The sequence below is a fragment of the Aquila chrysaetos genome, chromosome 15, assembly GCF_900496995.4.
Source record: "Aquila chrysaetos chrysaetos chromosome 15, bAquChr1.4, whole genome shotgun sequence".
Classification (NCBI taxonomy): Eukaryota; Metazoa; Chordata; class Aves; order Accipitriformes; family Accipitridae; genus Aquila; species Aquila chrysaetos.
The window spans coordinates 26,508,699-26,531,926 of NC_044018.1; the positions used below are offsets into that span (position 1 = coordinate 26,508,699).

At 37.8% G+C, this 23,228-nt stretch overlaps 1 protein-coding gene across 1 annotated transcript in view; it reads left to right on the forward strand.

Annotated features, from left to right (window-relative positions):
* The window catches only part of TINAG (tubulointerstitial nephritis antigen), a 46,965-nt gene that overhangs the window by 18,590 nt on the left and 5,147 nt on the right, over nt 1-23,228 (forward strand). The window contains exons 7-9 of the mRNA XM_030037924.2: nt 5,523-5,703; nt 6,163-6,208; nt 11,241-11,346. Of these exons, the coding sequence (XP_029893784.1) occupies nt 5,523-5,703; nt 6,163-6,208; nt 11,241-11,346 (333 nt within the window). The remainder of the gene's footprint in view (nt 1-5,522; nt 5,704-6,162; nt 6,209-11,240; nt 11,347-23,228) is intronic.

The following is a 23,228-nucleotide window of genomic DNA, read 5'->3' on the forward strand; positions in this document are numbered from 1 at the left end:
GTCTTTGATACTGATACTCTGATACCTGATACTGACAGACAGAGAGATCTCAGGTGTGCTGTCTGTCAACTTTTAATTTTAGTTAAAAAACAGACAAACAAACAAACCAAACATGGAAAGAGCAAAAGAATGTCAGATGTGATGCATCAGATATCATAGCTGACATGGCAGCCTGGGGATCCAGGTGAAGACCAAAGCGCTGCCATTCACATGGACACAGTTTACAAAGTGATCATTCTGCTTTCTTCAAGCATACCAAACTATTTCTGATCGGACAAGGATTTTGTATTGTTACGGGGAGAGTTTACATCGAGTGTTCCTCTGTCTTTCTGTGTCAGGGTTTAAACACTAAATCAGTTTTGATTTAGGTTTTGTGTGAGAGACTCTTTAGGTGAGTGATTACAGTGGGCAGTAATGGATTCCACCCAGCAAAGGCCCCTCAGCATCTCACGGGGGTAAAAGAAAAGGCTTCGTTCATGAAGAAATTAAAGTTACAGCTTAACATTTTACACAACAGTTTTCTGTAACTAGAAGAACAGGCTCCCTTCAACAGGTAGCTTATGTTCTTAAGACAGTAAATACAACTCTTTCTCACTGGACTGTTTGCTTGTCTACCATGTTAAGGACAGGAACACAGGAATTGCCAGTGTAGATAAGGTAGGAGATCCATTTTACTGAGTATTATCTCCACAATAGTCGGAGCAAGTTATATTTAGAGGAAAAGTCCTAAAGAATGCAGCAATAGGACAACCTCCTAGTCTTCTGTTCCCTCTGGCTGTTATCCCTGTATGGGCATAACTACCATGAGCCCATAATAATAAGATTCTTTGTATACCAGAAAGCTGTATTTTTTTTTTACCTGAAGCAGTGTGGTTAGTGACGCAGCCTGTTCTGCAGAGGCAGTTTAAGTATACAAGAGTTAGCTTATTTCTATAAGGAAGTGTCGTGGTTTCAGCCCCACCGGTGACAAAGGACCACGCAGCCGCTCGCTCACTCCTCCCGCCCCCTCCGGTGGGATAGGGGGGAGACGGAGGAGAGAAAAGAAAAAAAAACTGGAACCTCGAGGGTTGGGATAAGGGCAGTTTACTGGGACAACGCAAAAAAAGTTACAACAACAACGACGGTACTAATGAAAGAGTATACAGAAAAGAGTGATGCACAGTGCAACTGCTCACCACCCGGGACCCGACGCTCCGCCACTTCCCCCACCGAAAGTCGAGAGCAGCAGAGCCCTCCCCCCGGCCCACTCCCCATGTATATACTGAGCATGATGGCACATGGTATGGAATAGCTCCTTGGCTAGTTCAGGTCAGCTGCCCCGGCTATGCCCCCCCCACCTCCCAGGTTCCTGTAAAAATTAACTCTATCCCAGCTGAACCCAGGACAGGAAGGCAAGGCAGGCTGAAGCTGTATGAGGCATTTTGTTATCGACCTAGCTGTACCCACACAGGAGCTTGTGCTGGTGTAAATGCAGTTGTGAGAAGATTGCTGCCTGACTGACCAGAGTACCAGTGTGAAAGTGTGCGCAGAGCAGGCTTTCTGACTGGTGTAAGCCTGGAAGCATAAAGACAGGGCACCTCAGCTCACCAGAGCACACCTGTGAACTGTCTTTTCGCCTCCAACATCCTAAGTACTTGCATTATTGCTCAGTCACCTGAGATGCCTCATGGTATTCACCAGCCTCTTGCAGCTGACTGTCTGAGTAAAAAATCTGCAGGGCAGTTGTAAGAACCATCACAAATTTTTGGAGACTGTTTGGATCTCCAATAAATCTCCACAGTCCAAGACTATTTTCTTAGTCATTCATCCAGCTTTCTTGTCCCCATGGAGCCAGTTCCAACATGTACAACATCACTGCACTCTTACAGACCTTTGCCTGCTACCTATTCTTATCCCTGACCATTGATGCACCATCAAAGTACCACACATGAAAATATCTCTACTTACCTATTTTTACAAACAACATTTCTAAATCCTGATTTTCTTTCCTCAAGTTCAAATGATATTGCAAATCCTCTTCCAACAGTTCCAGACACAAATAAACACCTTAAGGAAAATATCCAAATATCTGTGAGGACAGATACTGGAAGAACACAAGAATGGCTATGCTGGGTCTGAGCAAGGGCCCATCTAGCCCAATAGTTTGTCTCTGACAGTGGCCAAGAGCAAATAGTATCAAAAAAAGAAAAGAATTAACGTTTTTGCTTCACTGGACTGATAACTGAATATTTTTTGCAGCTGAAACCCCATAATCCATAACCTTTTACCTTTGACAATGAAAAAATGGAAATTTATGGCATAAAAGTCTGAAGTGTGTTTTGAATGAGCCCTGTTAAATAGTGCTTGCTTCCTCATACTTTCAGGTGACTTTTATTTTATGAGTCAGTATATTGCAATCATTTTTTTCATTATCTCCGTACCCTGCAATAGGGAGAAAGTACATTGATTTTCTGTGTGGGCTTGTAAATTTTCACAGCAGGTGTTCGATGCTGTTTTAAAGCTTATGGTTTTCTGATTTCTGAAGTGTATTTATCTCAGGTTTTTGATAGATTTTCAGGAAAATCAAGTGCTGGCCTAAACTATCCCCAGTGAAGTCAATGGAAGACTTCCATAAAGCTCAATGAGGTTTGGACAGTGCTGAGACCTGACTTTTCAGAATCACTGAGCACTCAATTAACAGTGAAATCTGCTATAAATGGAGCTGAACTGCTGTTTAACTCTCACTGTCTCTCTCTGTCTTCCTCCATTAATTAAAGAATAAATCTGTATTCTATTTCTAATTATTATTAATTTTAGGCATTTCAGTTACAAGCAATAATTTGGGAGGAATCAATGTGGTTTGAAAACATCTATTTTATCTGCTAAGGGAAATTAAAAGCTTATAGTCTTTAAGAATGAGGAAGAAATATTTCATTTTCAGGTAGTAAAAAGGTTACACACTTGAATGCAAATACTGCTTCTAATCAGGGCTTGATCTGTTTTGTACCTTGGGCTTCTAGCAATTGCAGGGTATGATAAGGATATTATTGTCATTAGTCTTGGCCAACTTGCTAATAACATAACCTAATATTTTAGATTATGTTCTCATCTCACAATTCAAACATATAAATACAATAAAACCACAAAAATATTCATTGTATTGAACACATAAACATAACTTCAGATGAATTCTGCCAAGAGTGTATGAACACACTGCAGACTTTTGCTGCTTCTCCCTGAATGCTGCTTGCTTCTAGGAGTATATTTGTATATGTTTATGTATATGTACACATAAACACATTCACATTTATTTCTGTTTTTCTTCTGTGACTCTGCTGGCAATTTCTTCTCCTTGAAAAGTTTCTAATGTTTACTGTTGTGCTGACGCTTCAGCATGTCCAAACTCATGTTTCAGCAAAGTGCTGTTAAATTATGTTACTCATGACTGCAGAAACTATGGTTAGTGAAAAGATTCAAAAGTGACTGGTAGTTCAGAATGAGTCATCATGTCTGGATTACCACACAGTGCCAGTGTGCTCATGCGTATTTGGTGCTTCACGTTTATTGCCATAGAATTAAGACCCATCCATGCAGAACCTGTGACAACTCCAGGGGGACAATCCAATGGAAAGGAGGGGAAAAAATCCCCTACCCCAGGAATGAATTTCTCTGTTGTCTCCCTCTGAGGTGTTTCTAAGTACACCTGAGGAATAGGTGTCATACTAGTCCTTACACTGGGTTGCAATCACCTACTCCTGCCATGCTTATGCTAGGTTGTGCTCTGAGGACAGTGTTTGTTCACCTTACCTGCCTTGCAAGCCTGACTGCACTCAGCAGTAATCCTTTATTTCTTTTGGAAATCTGTGATCAGTGGTGACTAGAATGATTATGTATATAGAGATAGATACAATTTATAAACATTGTATATGTATACATATATAAACCAAAGGTTTCCTTCTACCCAGCAATAGAAACAAAGCATAATAAATTTTAAAATGAGTAATAACAACCCAAGTATATTTGGCCTAAATACTTACCATTCCCCATTGGAAATCTGGGAATCCAGAATACCTCCAGACATTCAAAAGGGATTCAGAGGGGTTGCCAGTGAGTAGATTGAAGACCTAAGCAATAACAGCCTAACAACCTTAGATGCACAATCTCTTTTCATGTAGGCAGAATTATTGCTTTTTGCAGCTCCTGGGTGTGTTGGTCTAGTTTGGGCAGAAAGAATTTGGTAAGCAAAAAGACATTCTCCTCAGGGTCAATTTTTCTACTACCAAATGCTAATCAGAAAATGCCATGTCTTATTCAAAGTAGCTGAAGCATATATGTGCTCATCTTGTAAAAATCCTGACAACTAAGTATACACAGGCAAACATAATTATCCTCCATATTGCATGGAAATACAGTTTTCAGTTCTTCAGATTCAGAAAGTTCAGTGTAATTGGCGAGCTACTTAAATACATATCTTTTTATAGGACTGTCTATTTTAAAGTATTATGCTTTAGTGAACAATTTAATTATGCTCTTTAAAAGAAACCATCTCATAGGCCTCCATGGTATTATCACAGAAATGTGTATATTGTTTTGGAAACATCTAGCAGCATAATGTAGAAAACTAGGAGGTCCCAATATCTCATAGAAAGGATAAAATAATAAGTGGAAGATTCAGTGTGCCTTTATTTGAGTATTTCAGATTGTTTGTAAGTGCATTTTAAATATATGCTGTGTTTCCTTCACTTTATTGAAGTAAAAAGGATGTTCAGTTAGTCAAACAGTCAAAATGGCTGAACAATTCAGGATCAGCTACTTGAAAGAAACAAACTTCATTGCTCCCTTCCATTCTTGGATGCAATGAGAGCTCTTAACCTGTGCTTCAAAGCACCACATTTACTCATATGCCAGAAGGACATCAATTATTTGTACTCAAACCTTTAAAAAATGAATATAAGACTTTTTATCTCAACAAATGTTCACAAAAATGTGAGCAAATGTTCCCTTTACATTGTCAGAAAAATGGAAGGTCAGAGACTTTTTAGCTAAAAGAAATACAAAGCATGTAGCTTTTCACCAGCATTCCTGTAGAAAAGGTAGATAAAACTAGAAAATGGTTCATTTCCCTTAAAAATTTTCTGCTGCAAATATGTCCATTTCACAAGCCATTTTTGCTAACTGGATCCTGTTGACAACATTGGAAATTTATTGATCTTATTCAGTGTGAACTTTCATGCATCATTAATGAGGTGAAGGTGCTAGGTGACAAGTGTTGAAACACATTTTCTACCCTACCTCTCTTTGGAGAAGGGTGGGGAGAGGACTACTGCAACTGAAACTTAATCATAAACATCATGCATATGAATTGAAGCAAACACCTTCCAGCTGAAGATATGAGACATTCACACTTTCGAAGAATGAGGGACTCCTCTGTAAATTTACTTGAAATATGACAGTTGTAAAATAGTTAAAAGCTTGAAATAAAACTGCAAACATGTTTAAGCAAGCTTCTTATCAACTTTTTTTTTTTTTTAATATATGAACAGGGTTGTATCCTATGCTTGTTATCCATCATTTTGGAACAATCACCTGGAGCCATCAAGTGAAAATCGCTGTTATGTGTCAAGTGAATATGGAAAAAACTATACAAACGGGCCATGTCCCAATGCTTTAGAAGAATCCAATCGGTTATACCGGTGTGCCTCTCACTACAGGGTCTCCTCAAAAGTAAGTTCATACTGTTCACCCATCGTCTCACTCATTTTTCTCCTTTGGGGCTTGAAAATTATCTGGCATATGGAAATATGTTCACTTTACTTGAAGACTAGAGCTGTGAATTTTCCTTTATATTGCCCTTGTACCTTCACAAGAGTCTAAATTCTTTATGGTTTCTTAATTTTACAACATCTCTTTAAAGCTGCTGCTTTGTGGTCCTGCAGAAATTAGAGATGGAAAAGAAAGTATGCAGTCATAACTGGGCATTACTGCTTCTTAAACATGTTTCTGAAGGTTTTGTTCATTTGGTAAACCAAATATTCTCTAGCAGAAATACAAGTACAATGGTACATTTATACCATAGAAATATATATATGTACGCAACAATAAATTAGTATGAGTTTTAATTTTATTTAATAGAATGTATTATCTTCCCTTGCCCTCTTTGCTGCTGCTCTCACCTCCTCTCAGGAAACTGATATAATGAAAGAAATCATGGACAAAGGACCAGTGCAAGGTATGGTAAGTTTGGAAGATGATAATATTATTATTGCAATAATTAAAGGGTGAAATGTACTTGTATCAAAGTATTAAAAAACACAAACTGTATTCCACAGTGAATAAAACAGATATATGCACTGTAGTTCATCCAGGGGTGCTTGGTGGGCAAGTAGTGGCCCTAGAGTCAGCTGTACTGCATCAGAGTCCATAATGAGTAAAATGACCTTGACCTGAATTTGTTGAAAATTTGTGCAAAATCTCTGTGCTGGAAATGTGCCTTTTTCCCCACAACAGTTCTTTGCTCATTGACGAAATAGCAATTTGGGGCTGTGCAGGAGGAGTTAAATGTTAGCAAAGCTCTGCTCTCTAGGGCTGGGATCAATTCCCCCACTGGCTGAGGCCAACCCACCAAGCCTGCTCTCCTCTGAAGGCAACGCTGCAGTATACGGGCCCTCCAGCAAATCATTCAGTGCTGGAATACCCCCCAGAATTTCCCCTTTTGGAGCCCAAAAGCTCTTGTTGGTTTTAGAGGGCTAACAGTTTTGAATTTTTCTGCTGAACCCTGCAACGAAGATCCCTGACCTCTTAGAGAAATAAAGAGACTTCAGCAGGGGGGGAGTGACAGCAAAATGTGATTTAGCCTCAATACTGTCTGTTTGCAGTCATGGATGGTGCTGGCAGCACCTGAAAATGCAGGTTCCTGCTCACACCCCAGGCCAGTGTAACTGGAGAGGTTGAGGGACGTGAGTTTGGGGTGGTGGGGAAAGATCATAGTGCAGGATGTCCACCCGTCTTGAATGGATGGCTGATGCAAAACCAAAGCATTCTACTTCAGGGAATTCTGAATTTCTACTGCCCTCAATTATATAATGATTTATCATAACCTCCAATTTATTACTGAAATGGTCTTGATGATTAGATTTAATTCATTTCAGTGCATCATGGAGTTGAAATTACCTCTTAAAGCTCTTTATGTGGGCAGTTGCAATTAATCTGAAGCTCAGACTTAAAAAGATCAATATTATCAGTCTTTTTTGTTCTGGCCACGTTTGTTTGCTCAAGGGAAATATTCTTTCCTACACTGCATTTGATCTAGAAGTGAACACAGTAACTTCTGCTGGTTTTAAGAAAATTAAAAAATTAGGATCCTCAAGATAAAATTTCAGACCTCTCTTTAATATTGTATTCGTAGTCCATGTATACACATTTTGCTGGATTAATCTGTGAGTACTAAATCTTCCACATGAAATAATCTATATTCAGCCATTTGTTAGGTTTTAACCACTCAATAATTCATACAAATTTTTGAAAGGTCAATGCTTTTTCAGAGAAAATGTCTGTATCAGGTTAAGGTAATGCTGTATGTGGAAGAATCAAGATCTAAAGAAGAGTATATAACTGAGAGTGTGCATCACTGAATGAAATCACTTTTCATTTTTTCTTTTTGCTATAATGAGATTTTTTTAAATGAGTCACAGTTATGACCCAATAATTTGTCACTGATTCTCTCCTCTATCTTCCTGTACTACAAATGCAATCAGGGCATAATTCTGATTTTAAAACCACATCATGGTGGTGTGGGTTTTTTTTCAAAACATCCTGCAAATGATCTTCAGCTACTGAAAGAGATTTTTCCATTATTCATTCACTTGTTGTTCCTGAAGAGCTACAAAGTGCTTCTGTCCAGTCTTATCTAATATACTAAGTAATGTTTCATGTCTGGAAAACATTCAAGATCCTTTCAAGACCATGATGTAGAAAGTCATCCACTTTGATGATGAATGTACTTGGATTTTTGGGCATATTCAAAGTTAAGAAAAATATGTATTTTTTAACAATTGTGAAACAGTAGGTGTAGGAATGTAATTGAAAACTTTCTGTTATACAGTTTTCAAGCTTGAGTGACAGTTTCTCTCTGACATATGTCATTGTTTTATACGGTACAGGAACTGAGCAATTAGCACTTTCAGATGCAAACAATGAAACACCAGTTTTTTAAAAAATCCATTTTCAAATAAACATAGTAAAGTTTCATTAATGCTTTGAAAACATTCAAATAGACAATCTAATATTGCCTATTCATCTTTTATTTTTTAATGAACTTTAGCAAATACTCTGATAGTTATAGTGCTGACGTAGGAAAATAATCCTTTCTGTCACATTAGTCAGTCTCAGTCAAAAGAAAAGCTAACACATTGTTGGCAATACATCACAGTTTGACCCTACAAAACTTCTAATTTCAGTTATCATGATCTTGGAAAAAAGAAGTATTTCATTTTCTGACACAAGAAAAAGATCTGGAGAAAGCACTAGGCTACATTAATGTACAGTACTACACTTTAGTTCCTTTTGTAGCAACTATTTTTAGTTTTTTGTATCTTCGTATGTCTTAGAGCCACAAATTCTTATTTAAGAATTTTATGCAGAGGAGTCCATAGTGGAATGAATCTTATAATTTGCTGCATTTATATGCATAGATCTGACAGCTCAGCATGACTGAGGTAGCTCATGCATGAGCTACAGTCAACCTTACGAAAATTGCTCTCTCTTCCGATTCATTAATAATTAATCCATTCATTTTAGAAAATCCAAAGTCTCTTCTACATGGGAGGGAACGAAGTCAGCTGGTGGACTGTGATCATCTCATCCTGTCCAAGTCACAGTCCATATCAGGACAAAGTCACTGAATAAATAAAAATGTCTCAGTGCTTGATTTTGAATTATCATCTCTCTGTCCACCCCACATTTCATGTACCCAGCCCATTTAATGCCAAAGACTGTACCATTATTTAGCTCCTGATTGAAGGGTATATATATATATACACACACACACACATATACATATATATGCAAATGTATAGATACATACACACACACACACAAAATGTAGATATAGTATGTAATCATGGATAAAATTCTCTCACATGGGCTATTCTGGAAACACACATCAAGATTTTCTATTTCATTTCAGTGGAAATGATTTAGGTATTATATTTCTTCACAGAGCCAAGAACATGTGTTTGATTTAGAGTTGCTGATAAAGAATAAATTGTTTTCTGAAACTGAACATATGGACCTTGATTTCAAAGAGCAATGTGATTTAGAAATGAAACTACCTTCTCCTGTCTCAGCCTGACAATAGCTGAGATCTTCTAACCTCAGACCTCCCATGGGAGAAGTGAATTTTGCAGTCCTTGCACTCCCCCTTGTTTCTTTGCCTCCCTTTGGCTGAGCTATCAAAACAAGAGCCAGGGAAGCCTCTACAGTAATTTTTTGAATGACTCATCCCCTTCACTTCTCCTCTGACACCCTCACCTGGACTAAGGCCAGTGGGAGTCTTCTTCCCCCTTTCTTTTCCTTTGTAACACTTCAAAGCTCTCCCTCCGCAGGCTCCCCTGCAGCTCAGAAACCTCGACAGCTGGTGTTTTACATAGAGTTAAACTCCTGGCTTTATACACTGGTGAGCCTGGGGGCAGAGGGAGGGGGGAAACCTTTGCAGAGAGCTCTAATGGAGTCCTGAGCTTGCAGCTAGAAACTAAGAATAAAGTTTGTGCTATTTTCCACTTGGTCTGTTGCTGTCAGTATGTGCAAGCTCTGGTTCTGCAGGCAACTCGGCAGAAGCTGTAACATTACTCATTAAAAGCATTTACCTTTTTTTCTGATTTAACTGATATAGCTCTCCCCCAGACTTGCCACCTAGGTAGCCTCATGGCTGCTTATTCCCTGTGTGTTGCTATCGGCATACATTTTTTATGTGAGCAACCTCATTAGCAAAGTATATTTTTAGCCAGGTTTCCTGGGCAAATGGGCTCATTTGACTATGTTTTGAGCTGCTCTCTTTCATCCCCTAAAATTTGTGAATGTTTTCTGTTTTCATCCAAGTATGATAGAGGCCAAGAGGTTGTAAAGATAGTTAATTTCCTTCAAGTTTATGAAAATACTCAGGTAGGAAAAAGAAATTTGAAAGTGTGCCAGACAGAAAAAACTGCAGCATGAGCTCACCTTACTGGATATCACAGATCTATACCAGGCACATATGTTATAAATGCTCCAACCACATAAAAATGGTCAGTGAAACTTGCACTTTATGGGACACCCATGGTGCAAGACTTTAGGAAACTGGATTTCACTAATTCTCATGTTCCAAGCTGTGTGGCAGTCTAAGACTGTTAAAATCATAAGCTAAAGGTAAGCTGGAGTTAAGCTTGCATTTAATACTTCTGATTCACTGGAATCTAAAGGTAATGTAGACCTGGAAAATATTTTCATTTCTCTGGATCTGGTAACCCACCATATAGCAAAGCAAATGGTACTAAGGTGGCAGAACAAATGTGGAAAAGAAACCAAAAACATTTTTCTTAAAAAACAAGTGAATGGTGTTCCTAGGAAATAATGAATAGACATAAAAAGCAAATTGTAATCTTCATTCTCTTACACAAAATTTCCAGTTCCTCAGCTCTTTGGCCTTACATTTTTATGGACACAGGGGTTTTTTTCCACACTTTTAGCTGAAAGTCAGGATGAACATACATATAATCTAGTTTTCCATGAGGAGATTGGTGTGTACTTAAATGAACTGTGAGTTTCAGAAAAAAGCATACATATCACTTCACTATATTTCACAGGATATACATTGCCTGTTAAATACTTTTCTTGAATATGCAGATGCTTGTCAGAACTGAGGGTTTTATACATGAACCTTGAGGAGATTTGTTTTAATGAGCTGGATTTCACTGGAATTGAGAAAGCGTATGTAAGCCTACATGAGGCAATAATTCTTCTTACTGTGTTGGAAGAAGTCCATGATAGGGAGTTTCCATGACAGGGAATCTCAATTAATTTGACAAGAGACCTTTGAGACAACTCTGTTAGAATAGTTCACTCGGTTCACTCACAGCAGGGAACTTCTGAGCAATTAGTGAATATAGTGTAATTACAAAGTACACTTAGGCAGTCCAACACACAACAAAAATCTCGCTGGTAAAATGCAAGGAGCAAACCAGAAACAATATTTGCTGACTGTGGTGATTTTTCCTATTATTTTTTAGCTATAATGAAAGTGTATGAAGATTTTTTCCTTTACAAAGAAGGAATCTATAGACACTCCCAGAAAGCAGGATCTAAATGGAAAATTCATTCAGTCAAGCTCCTTGGGTGAGTAAAGTGTATTCTTTTACCCTTTTCCTCTACCAGTCATGAACGTAGTAAAATGTCAATAATAGTTTGGAACCCAAAAGTTTCACTGTCAGAGGTGGAGCACCGTTAGCTCCCAACATAAGATTGTTGTTGTTTTGTTTTCACATATCTGAGAATTTTAGAAAGCATGGGAAAGAGGTATAGACCCATTGTCTTTTAAACTACTCTAACATTTGCTCTAAAACTTCAAATATACTGGTTTATAGAATAAAATGTTTTGCTGAGTATTCACAAATATTCCATGTATGCATCAAGTTGTGAACAAAACTGACACAAATTCCTCCAAACATGCCACCAAGCAGAATGCAAATGGAAACATAAAAATTGCTGGTGGCCTCCTAATTAACAAGTACAGCTTACTGGCACAGCAGTCTAGACTCTCTATGCCCCAAAGAGAAATCAGCTGCTGCTGGGATGCTGCTGATTTTATTTGGGATGCATAAGGAATACACACTCAGGACTGGAACTGCTGCAGAAGAGTGTGTATAATACACTAGTGGATTTCCCTTCAAATGTAGACCAGTGCCACTATATTAAGATGACAAGTATCTAATAATGCATACACTTGAATTACAGAACACACCACGGGGCTTTATTCTTTGACATGGACGGAATATGCAAGGATGAATTTATTAAATCATTGAGTGAGTAGTTACACAGAGAAATGACCGGAGAGTCTCAAACAAATATTTTATAGGTGGTCTAGAATAGCAAATAAATAATGATTCAGGCCTGCGCTAAGAAGATACTGAAAGTATCTTCAATATGTAGTTCAAGAAAATAAAGTCACAAAATAAAATGCATTTTGTGTTTGTAATCTTAGTGAAGATATCCTTGTAAAGGACATGGAAATGCCTGTGGTTGTGGAAACTGCTGGCTATGAATTACAAGAGTGTGCCTCATAATGGCACAGCAGCAAAGAGAAGCAGCAGGCTTATGCAAGATCATCCTTGACCCTACACTGTTGCAGAAAGTACTGCCTCAGACTAGTAGAGGAAAAGCTCCTGAAGTATGTGACTGTGAATGTTATGAAGCAATGAAAGAGAGAAACTGGAATTTAGCATGGAAAAATAGAGGACTGAATTAGGAAAATATGTTTATGTAGGTCAGCTGGTATGTATCGGTTTATATGTATGCATTGAAGGTATATCTGAAGGGCCATGAGAAACCAATACAATTAGACAGTGAAATTTGCAATGCAATTTGAATACCTCAGTTCAGGGATGAGCTGCTGTGAGGCCATGAGTGCAGGTGTTGGGAGGGCTATGGAGCACGCTTGGTGCAAGCATAAGGTGATGACAGCTATTCCCTCAGACGTGCTGCCCCAAATATATGCTGAATAACCTACTGAGGTGAGTGATTAAGCCAGAATGGCACAGGGGGACAAAGTGATGGCTGAGGAGCGAGACAGAAGGAGGGCTATTAATGTGCTGAAGTGGATGCTGATTTAAACGGGAACTGATAAGCTGTGCAAGGAAAAGATAGCAGCCCTTAGGCAAGGAGCCACTCGTGAGCAAAAAACTGAGCGCCTTGACTGAGACTGGCAGCTCCCTGCAGAGGATTATGTTGAATGGTCAGTGCAAAACACTGAGTAGGAGGAAAGCCAAGTGGTCTGATATACTGAAGAAGGACATGAGAAGTGAAGGAAAAAGAAGAAAACTGTGGGTGATGATATTTAAGAAACCTCAGCCTGGTTCAGAATTTAATATGTGGGAAATGCATTTACTTACTAACTTTCATTGAACATTGCTGAAGTATCCAATGGATCCAGCAATATAAAGAATTATCCATCCTTTCATTGTCTAATGTGTAAGTGTTCTGACCTCTGAGATTATGCCATATAAAAATATTTGCAGAGGTGTTTAACTGTAAAAATTGAATTCAAGTTTGACAAGTTGGAGGCTGTTTGAGCCCAAGGCTAGGTGTACTTGAGTTTCTAGCAATGATAAATCCAGTGAGAAAATGTGATTCTGCACCATGAAGTCTAAACCACTCTTTTGCATACATTTTAATGTCTTCAGGATTAAGCTATCACTTTTTCATATCATTCATTAGTTTGAATTAATTTGAACATAAAATATGTGGCCTGGGTGTAAGTTCTTTGCCACTCACATATAGCTTGGGTGGGGTTTTTTAAGCAAAGGATAATGCGAAGTCCTTGACCTAAATAAAAAACTCAGAAAAATCTCATTAAAATTGAACTTCAAATAAAAATATTGATGATTATTTGCATTCTGCTTAGCTGAGATGATTCCTGGACAGAGAAAAAGGAGCAGACACATGCTGACACATAGGGTAAAAAATGCAGTTTTCTGTGTGTTGATGTTTATTGTAGTCTGATTTTTTATTTATAACCCCTTCTATAAAGGAGATTCAATATTTGTAAAAGGCAGCCATAATAATGAATAACCATATTGAATTAATATTTGTAATCTCTCAGAAATATTTTTTGAGAATGCCTTAAACTGCCTATGAATTGTATAACATATAAGGTGATGGAGCCATAAAATGGAAATAAATTTTGGTGAAGCTTGTAAGACCTATCTGTACAAAAACTGAAATACACATATAAACTGCCTATTTGATCATTGGATCATAAGGATTTTAAATGCATTGACTGGCTTCCCTTGTTCTGCAACTTGAAATTGCTAGTTATTTTCTATCATTTGAAGGCTTCTTATTTATAAAATCAGCTCTGATAGGACTATAAGTCTATCTCCAGTGAGGTACTGTGTGACCTCAGGCTCAGAGCGGGAATGGGATAAGACAGACCATCATGGAAGCAGAATAGGAAAGTGTGGAACAGCCAGGCGGAGGGCGTTGCAGGTAGCAGACCATTTGGGTTTGATCACGGTCTCTATGGATAGTGAAATAGGGCTTTCGGCAATCTGAAGGCAGGATGGACTGATCCCACTGACATCTAGAGAGAGTAGGATCTTTCAATCAGTTTCTGTGTCTGTACTCCAGAGACAGGGAGGTAAGCAGAAAAGTGAGCAAGGGAGACTGGGATTCATAACAGCTCAGTTTTGATGTGTAAAAGCTAGATTCCTATGTCTCTGCTAGGCAGCCATGGTTCTCTTTATCTTCCATGGCTATTCATCTGCTCTATCATAGGTATTTATCTTAAGGTGAGTTGAACTGCTTTGTTGGATCTTATTTCTCTTTGCTGACTATAAATGACCTGTGGGGTAACATCAGACTTAATAGCTAGCATTAAAATGTCTACGTTAGACTAGAGGAAACCCACTTGTAAAGGCATCCTAAAGTAGCTTAAAAGCAAAATGACTATATTACTGGTATATAATACCTATAGTAAGAAAGATAGTATCTTCAGAACGTCTTGCAGACAGAATGAAAACAAGCTAAAGAGGCACAATGAAACTGCAAATGGTAAGTGGGACTAAGGAAGACAAATTGTTCAAAGTCCAGTAATTTTCACTTTTTCAGCTGCACTCTGTTATTTTAAGAAGACTAATGACTGAAAAATGACATGTGGAACTGTCATCTTTATCTCAAGATCTCTTAATAATAAAAGTAGACTGAATTCACATCAAAGATTAACTTGGTAGCAGATTTATCTCTCAGATCTATACATTTAAGCTAGAGTTGCTGAACAAACCTGTCAAGTCTATTCTATAGTAGATTCTTGTAAAATTGGTGCATCTTTTTTTCTAATCTTCTTTTCCTTCTGCTCCTCTGGCTTTCTTAGTTCCACCTAGGAAAAAATGACAGAAGAGAAATGTAGTGTCTATAGGGAAAGAAAACATGAGGCAGATTTGTTAATGGTGTAAAGATGCCAAAGTCTGTTCAGCATAGAGGAAGTACATTGACTTAAATAGCTACAGTTCTAGATCAAATATATCTCTTTTCAAAGTTAGGCATAGTGAAGTAAAGTATCCATCATTAATGTCTGCAGCCTGTTCAGACAAATCTTGTCTCAGACTCTTTCCTCTGCATCACTTCAGTATCAGTGCCAAGCTACAATATCTGATCTATACCTTCACTCAAAAAGCTGCATCTGCTGATCCCCTGACACTCTAAAATTCAGAAAGGCCCCACAAGCCCAAGTCTTTGGCTACAATCAAAACTGTGGACTGCCACTTTAAGGCTTGGAGAGGACATGGATAATTTTATTAAAAGCCTTAGATACTGTTTCATGAACAAGATAGATTTTCAGATGTTTGGAAGATGCTCAGAATGACAAAGAACTTTCATAAGAGGACACTGAGAGATGTACATTAAGTGGAAACACATTTCCCCTCTATTTTTATCAGTGATTCACTGGAAGCTTTAAATTCAATGGTGCGGCAGATTAAATGGCATTGAAATATCTATGCCCTGAAAAAAAATTGGTTGAATGTTTCTTAACAGAAAAAGCCATATTAATGGAGATAAAATTGACACGTGAGGCAAAAACTTACATTTTAGCATTGAGGGGATAACAAGACAGAGCAACAGCACTCTAAGATTTAATACACAATTAAATTACTCACCTGTGCAAAGTCCAAAGGCTTAAAAAAGATACCAGTGACTACTGTTGGTGACATCTCAGGTTTTGGCTTTGAAGACACTGTTTTTCTCTTCATTTTTCTCTTCACTTGTTCTCACTTGAGCTTAGACTCAGAGAATAACAGAATAACAACAATCAAGCAACATTTTAAACCACCAGAAGTCATGACTCAAATTATTCTCTTCATGACTAAGAAAACCTTGGGTTGAGTTCCCTTTTTCTTTCACGGGGAACAAGAATCTACTTTATTATTGTCAGACAATCAACATCAGATATTATAGTTTTAAAATTAAACAGCAACACCCACAAATATTTTACAGCAAAGAGAAATACATTAGAAGATCATGGGGAAAAGATACACAGTGTCTGATGATTCATGCAGTTAAATCCATGAGACTGTCTCCCATATAATTAACTGTGGTAGGTTTGTGGGAATGATTTAACTATTGACTCAGTGATAATTTGACTCATCTCTCAAGCTGAAAAGTCCAGGCAAAACCATAGTTTCAAATTCCAGCAACCATTTTCTAAGAAGTTTTGTCTCGCGGAGAACACTGGTCAGTGACCCTAACCTTCTTCTTATTAATAAAAGATTAAGAACTAAACTTTTGTCTAATTGAGTAGATAAAAATCCTAGACTTTGAAAGGTACTAGGATTTTGTGTTACAGCACTAAGAATAGGACATAACCTGAAATAGTTATACCTTTTTTGTCTGGTAGAATTATGTCAGTTATATGACCAAGTTCAGGGAAGAAAGTGAGATGAAGTTTTAGACCGCATGTATTTCTGTCCCACTCTCTTTTTGTCTGGAGAAGGAGATACTGTGAGCCTCTTACGAAAGCAGAACTTTGGTATTAAAATAAACCAGGTCAAGATGAGAGGGACCAAGTAATCTTTGTATCCTGTTGCTGTGTATATATAGTCTATGGGAAGACAGTATTTTTACCCAAGAGATTTCATTGTTTGTTTGGCCAGTGTGGTGACAGCAAATTCTAAATGCCTATATAGAAAACGTAGCATTAGAGAGACAAGTGAGTCCAGTTAGTGCTGATTGTGGTCAGCACTTAGGTGAGATGAATTATCTTCAGGAGGTATTTCTCTCTTGATAGTAGAGAGTGGGTTTTTTCCTAATCCAAATGTCTCAGTTGCCTGAAGTTGAATTGGATTAATTTGGACTTCACCAAGTCTTGTTTGATCACCAGCTTTTTTTTCAGAGACGGAAAGGGTCAGAAATATCTCATTAAATATGTTAACTGTGGAAATCCCATGATTTATGTGACTTGGTAGCCAAGAGGACAAACCGCATCCTGGGGTGCATCAAACTGGCTGGTCAAAAGAGGTGGTTATCCCACGTATTCAACATCAGTGCAGTCTCACCTGGAGTACTGTGTGCAGTTCTGGGCCCCATGGTTTCAGAAGGATGTGAAGGTCCTCGAATGCCTCCAGAGGAGGGCAACACAGCTGGGGAAAGGGCTGGAAGGAATGTCCTGTGAGGAGCAGCTAAGGACTTTGGGCTTGTCTGGTTTGGAGAAAAGGAGGCAGAGGGGCGACCTCATTGCTCTCTGCAGCTTCCTGAGGAGGGGACGTGGAGAGGGAGGTGCTGAGCTCTTCTCCCTGGTATCCCGATGGATGTGTGGGAATGGTTCAAGGCTGTGCCAGGGGAGGGTTAGACTGGACATTAGGAAGCATTTCTTTACTGAGAGTTTGGTCAGACACTGGAACAGGCTTCCTAGAGAGGTGGTCGATGCCCCAAGCCTGTCAGTGTTTAAGAGGCATTTGGACAATGCCCTTAATAATTAGTTTTAACTTTTGGTCAGCCCTGAATTAGTCAGGCAGTTGGACTAGATGATCGTTGTAGGTCCCTTCCAACTGAAATATTCTATTCTAAGTTTATGTTGTAGTTGTATTGCAGGTTATATACGGTTTTCTGGTTGTTTTATTTGACCTGAAGATCCTTGTGAATGCAGAAGTTACCAGAAATGAAAATACTTGAAAAAACCAAGAAAAGTAGGAAAAAAAATAACAAAGCAAAATATGAGTAAAGACCAGAACCTTAAAAACAGAATACATACATTTCTTTTATACATCCTCTATGTATGCTGGTTTTTAACAAATTCATTGCTTCTGTTTGTGAAAATAGGATGTGACACAATCCTATCTTCAATGCACCCCCACTCTAGAAAGACAGGGAGAAGCCTTTGTAAACAAACAAACCAACCAGAGACAAATCTTAGCTTTATTCCTGTAAATCTGGGAGTTTTGACAGTGATGTCAGTGATTCCAACATTCAACCTACAAACTGTGTAACTTGGAAACTGCAACTGTGAGTTGATCTGGTTGAAAAAAAAATTGCAGGAGTTATTTAAAATTGTATTTTGCTGTTTGTGTATTTTTGATCAGTAGATGGGGGGGACTGCCAGTATGCGAGAAGAGTCTGTTCTAGATATAAATTGTTGAATGGCAGAAGTTAGAAAGATGATGCAGAATGCTGATTCCTAGAGCTTTAGGTATTTAGTAAGCAGTTTAACTCCTTGGTTAATGCAAAGCACTGACTTCTGCCAACATTGACAGGTCTGCAGGAATTAATAGCTTGAGATTTGAGACCTATCATTCTTCTTTACTCTTGTGAGAAATGCATTCACGCTAAATTTCATGAATTTTACAAGTTTATTATGGAACAAAGGCAAACAGCGCTGGGTGCATGGTCAAAACCAGAGGCGCACCGGTTATGCCCGAACTCGCCTTTTTATACACTGTGTTTGTGGCGTTTCAAAGGGGTTATTTTAATATTTCAGGTATCTATTAACATAACTCCACCCCAGACCACCCCCCACTTGCGCGCGTCTCTTGTGGTTCGGAGGGGCCTTCGGGGATCTGCAAGGGATGAAGTCAGTAGTCTTCCTCTGGCTGCACTTTTCACCCTGTTGTTTTCCTCCAGTCACACTTTTCAATATTTTCACATTAAACTTCTGTTTTTCCTTTGTTCTTCTCATATCTTTCATGTCAAATAATCTTTGACCCCAAAATGCTGTTCTTATGTTAACGAATCACTCCTTATCTTCTTACTTGTGTTCTCAGTTTTACTTGTCCTTGAGTCCATATGTCTGTTTTTCTGTGTTTTCACAAATCTATCTACACATCCTTTAATTACTTGAGTTACAGGATGTCTTATCTCATCAGAAGAAACTACATATTCTGCTTGTGCCCATTTATTGCCTACAAACTATAAAATACAATTGATATCTGGAATATATTAACTACATATTTCCCGTGTTAAGGCCTAATTTAGTGGCAGTGAGGCAAACATCCTTTCAGGACGTAGCTTATGCAGTAGTTAGGCAAATTTCAGTGTTCTCGTTTTGCGAAAGCCAATATACATTTCACACTCTTAAGGCCTTATTTCTCTTTAGTTGACATCTTGAGTCTTAAGGAGTCAGGTTGTATATTATTTAGCACAGTCTTCAGATGTATTTGCTGTATTTCCTGTTAACAGCATTTTACCTACAAAGCTGAATGTAAGCATGCTAGAATCTAGTTTCTGTTCTCCTACAAAACACCTCAGTTTTGAAGCCACTGCTGATAACCCTTTTTGTTGTGTTAGGTTGTATTTCTAGATTTTTTTACTGTTTTATTCAATGATATTTAATTATCAACTACTATGGTTTTTTTCTGAAAATTTTCTTTATACTTCTCTTGTGAAGTCCACCTTCATTGTAGTGATACAGTTTCTTGAAAAAGAAACTAGGAGATGTTTAAACAAAACCAATTTTCATTCTGTGGAAGAATAGTGAAACAGTCTCCACATTCTCGTTTTGTAACTGTCAGGCAGTGTTGTGCGTTCAGGGCCTACTCCTACAGTGTTAGTATCAAGGGAAAGTTATTACTGAAAAGGACAGCTAAGGTAGCTCTACTATATAAAACTGGACACAAAATTATGACAATCCTTTTATGGAAGCACACAAGTACTCATCCTTTTATCTGAAAGAGCACCTGAATTCTCGTTACAAAGTCAGTTGGAGCTGGTTTCCCTTGAGTAAATGGAAATACCTTGCTTACTTTTTCTCCTGAAGAGGACTGAATGCAGTCTGGTGAAATTACTTCTTTTTATTCAAGGTTATTTTTGATTGAAGATCATGGTGGTTTCTTTTGGAAAAGCTAAGTGGTGTATTTCTTACAGAATATTTTTGTCAGACAGAAGAAAACTCCCTTTTTAAAGTAATTTTTGGTAATTGATAGGCAGAGCTTCTCCTTAATGATTCCTTAAAATCTCTTCTTCTTCTTCTTCTTCTTCTTCTTCTTCTTCTTCTTCTTCTTCTTCTTCTTCTTCTTCTTCTTCTTCTTCATCATCTTCTTAATAAAAATGGAAATTTTGGAGGGGGTAAGGCTGAAAGCTTTTCCTAAAAATACCAAAGGTGGGGACATTAGTGGTCTAAAGCTTTGTAAAAATAGCCCTAATAGATTCCCCATCTCTGTGAGTAATGAGGTCCAGGATCTGTTTGCTTTTGAAATGTCATTCATTTGGAGTAAATATCAAGCTGGAATAATCACAAAAGCAAGAGACAAAAAAGTGCTATTAGATTATTTTGGTCATGTTCCAGAAAATGTAATATTGTTCTCTAATGGATGTTGCCCCAAAATGTGTTAACTCACTTTCAAGTCTCTGTCATTTCCACTTGGGAACTAATTCCACTGGGATTTAAATTACTTCATTTCTGGGATATTTTTTCTTAATGTTTTCTTTCCTGAACTTCTTCCCCCTATTGTATCTATACACTAATATATGACACTTAATTTTCTCTTTCTGCTTGGTGTTTGAGCCCTACACAGATCTAGATTGTTAGCGTCTATATATTTTGACTTACACTTTTCTCAATTTGTCACACAAATACCTTTTACTGTTGCTCTTTTTATTCCTAGCAGTGGCTTATCAGATTTAGTGTAGGACTGCAGTCATACAGTGTATAATTCTTTACTTAAAACATGCATGATCTTGCCTACTTTTATTCCCAGCTTCTTAGGTTTTCTTTCTAATGTTGTTAACATACCTAAAGCAGACTCCATGTCTAATTTGCTGCTCACCATCACAGCTATTAGCTTCCAAGCACTTGGCTTCCCTGGAGACACTGGAAATCTCTGACTACCTTCAACAAGGTTGGGATTTCATTACTTAGGAACACATAGTTTGGATAGGTCTACTTTAGGAATAACTGGTAATGACTGCATTGGCTACATGAACTACAGGATCTCAGGAACAAGAACTGCCAGAGAAAGAAAAAGAGCTGTAGGAGGAGATATAATATTGACTGTATTAAAGAAATTATATCAGCTAACAACTCTGAAAGTGTTGTAGTTTTTTAAGTAGTGACAATCATTTATTAATTCCTGTTGATTTTAACTTACAGTCAAAATATTGATACCTCTCAGACTCATGAATAGATTCCCATTTCTTTTCTTTAAAGATTACTTTCTAAAAGCAGTTAATGGCAAGAGGATTTGCTCTTCTACTAAATCATTTTCACTTACAATGAACCCCCCCAGCACAAGGGGGTTCTGTTCCATGATTAAGACTCCACAGCATGGCTGTTTTACAGGAAAAAAATTAACTGCAGTGTCATTTTCCCTTCCAATCTGTTGGTCCCTAAACTAGCTCTTGCTCCAAGCCATGAGGGAACATAAAATACATCCTAGATTAGTTTAACAACCTTTTCAGCACAGTGCATTCCCGATTTAATTTTGTTCAACCAAACTGTAGCATCTATGATTTTGTGCTATATTGTGAAAAACTGATACATATCAGAACTGTAATTTCCATGTTGTTTATTATGATAATTTGACCCTCTTCTCTAAATTCTTTGATCTTATCCCTGATGGTTTAAGATGGACAGAATCCAAGTCCTTCAGTCTTTAATGTCTTAATTCTCCTCATCATTTATTCTGAAATCACGTATTGTAGTTGCATAGTTCTAGAAGCTCATATATCCTATTTTCTGTTGTTTCCCATTCTAACACTTTATTCACTGTATATTTCCTACTAATTTTCCGTCTTCTCCTTTGCTCATCTCACGCTTCAGTAGGCAATTAATTATGTCAGGATTCAATTTGAGATTCAGGCAGGTGTGATGTGCTAGATATGCAAATTCTCATCACAGAGATGGTGATCTAGTCAACAAAGTCAGTGGAGACTGGAGGGCAACTCAGCTGCAACTGCTCATGGATCCATTAGTTGCCCCCACACAAATATTTGGTGCTACCAGAAGTGGGAAATGCTTCCCACCTGGCTGCCAAAAGGACACATCTCCAAAAGGACATGGATGTCTCATAGGTCCTCTGTCACATCTGCCAGAAACATGTGGATGTCTCAGGCACCTTAAGGCATCTCAAATAGTGCTAGACACCTGCATTTAGGCAAGTGAATGGATCCCAATATACTGCGTTTGCTACTGTGGGACACATACATTTTGATATCTTAATCTTGAACTAAATCCCACAGTGTTTTACTGTCAGGAAAAAGGCAAACTCTAATTCCAGTCTGACAGTAACATTTACATCAAGGATAATAATACCAATCTACTGCTTAAATCTCAGAAGAGACCGGTAAAACAGTAGTACACTGTATTAACTACATTTTTGAAAATATTGTAAAGGAACTATTATGTATTCTGTTTTTCCACAGTATACCGAGTGCAAAAATTTGCATTCATTAATAATACCCTTGTACTACTGGTGCCTTTCATAATCTGCACAGATCTTTCACTTTTCTGGGACAGAAGTGGGTGGCATGGGTTTCACTTTTATACCCCAATGGCTTATGTAGCTCCTTCAGGATTATACTTCTTAGTTACTCATTTTTTTAATTTATTTTGGTTTTGAAGATTTTGAGGGACCAATCAACACTTTCTCTGAGCTGCTACTCTCCAGGAAAAATGATCTGGAATGCTATCAATAATATATCAGGTCACTTTTTACTCCTATAGTGTCTTCCATGAGGGCTCCTTTTAAATTTATTAGTGAATAAACTTTTGCAATTAATGTTTATTTTAAAATATGAAATAAAAAAAGGAGTCAAATCTCAGAGATTACCCAGATTCAGGAAAAGATATTTGTACAGAGACCCGTCTATATAGGAAAACATACAGGATGTGAACTCCATGGAAACAAGACTGTTTCCTGAATTCTTGCAGTAAGATGCTGTCCAGTTTCCATTGAGCCTAGAGGATGGCTAAGAGTTTTAGAAGGTTAAGATTTCCTCTAAATTTGTTTTCAGATTACTAAATATTATCGGAGCATTTTAACAAATTCCTCTCAGTCAGTCTTTATTCATATTTCAAG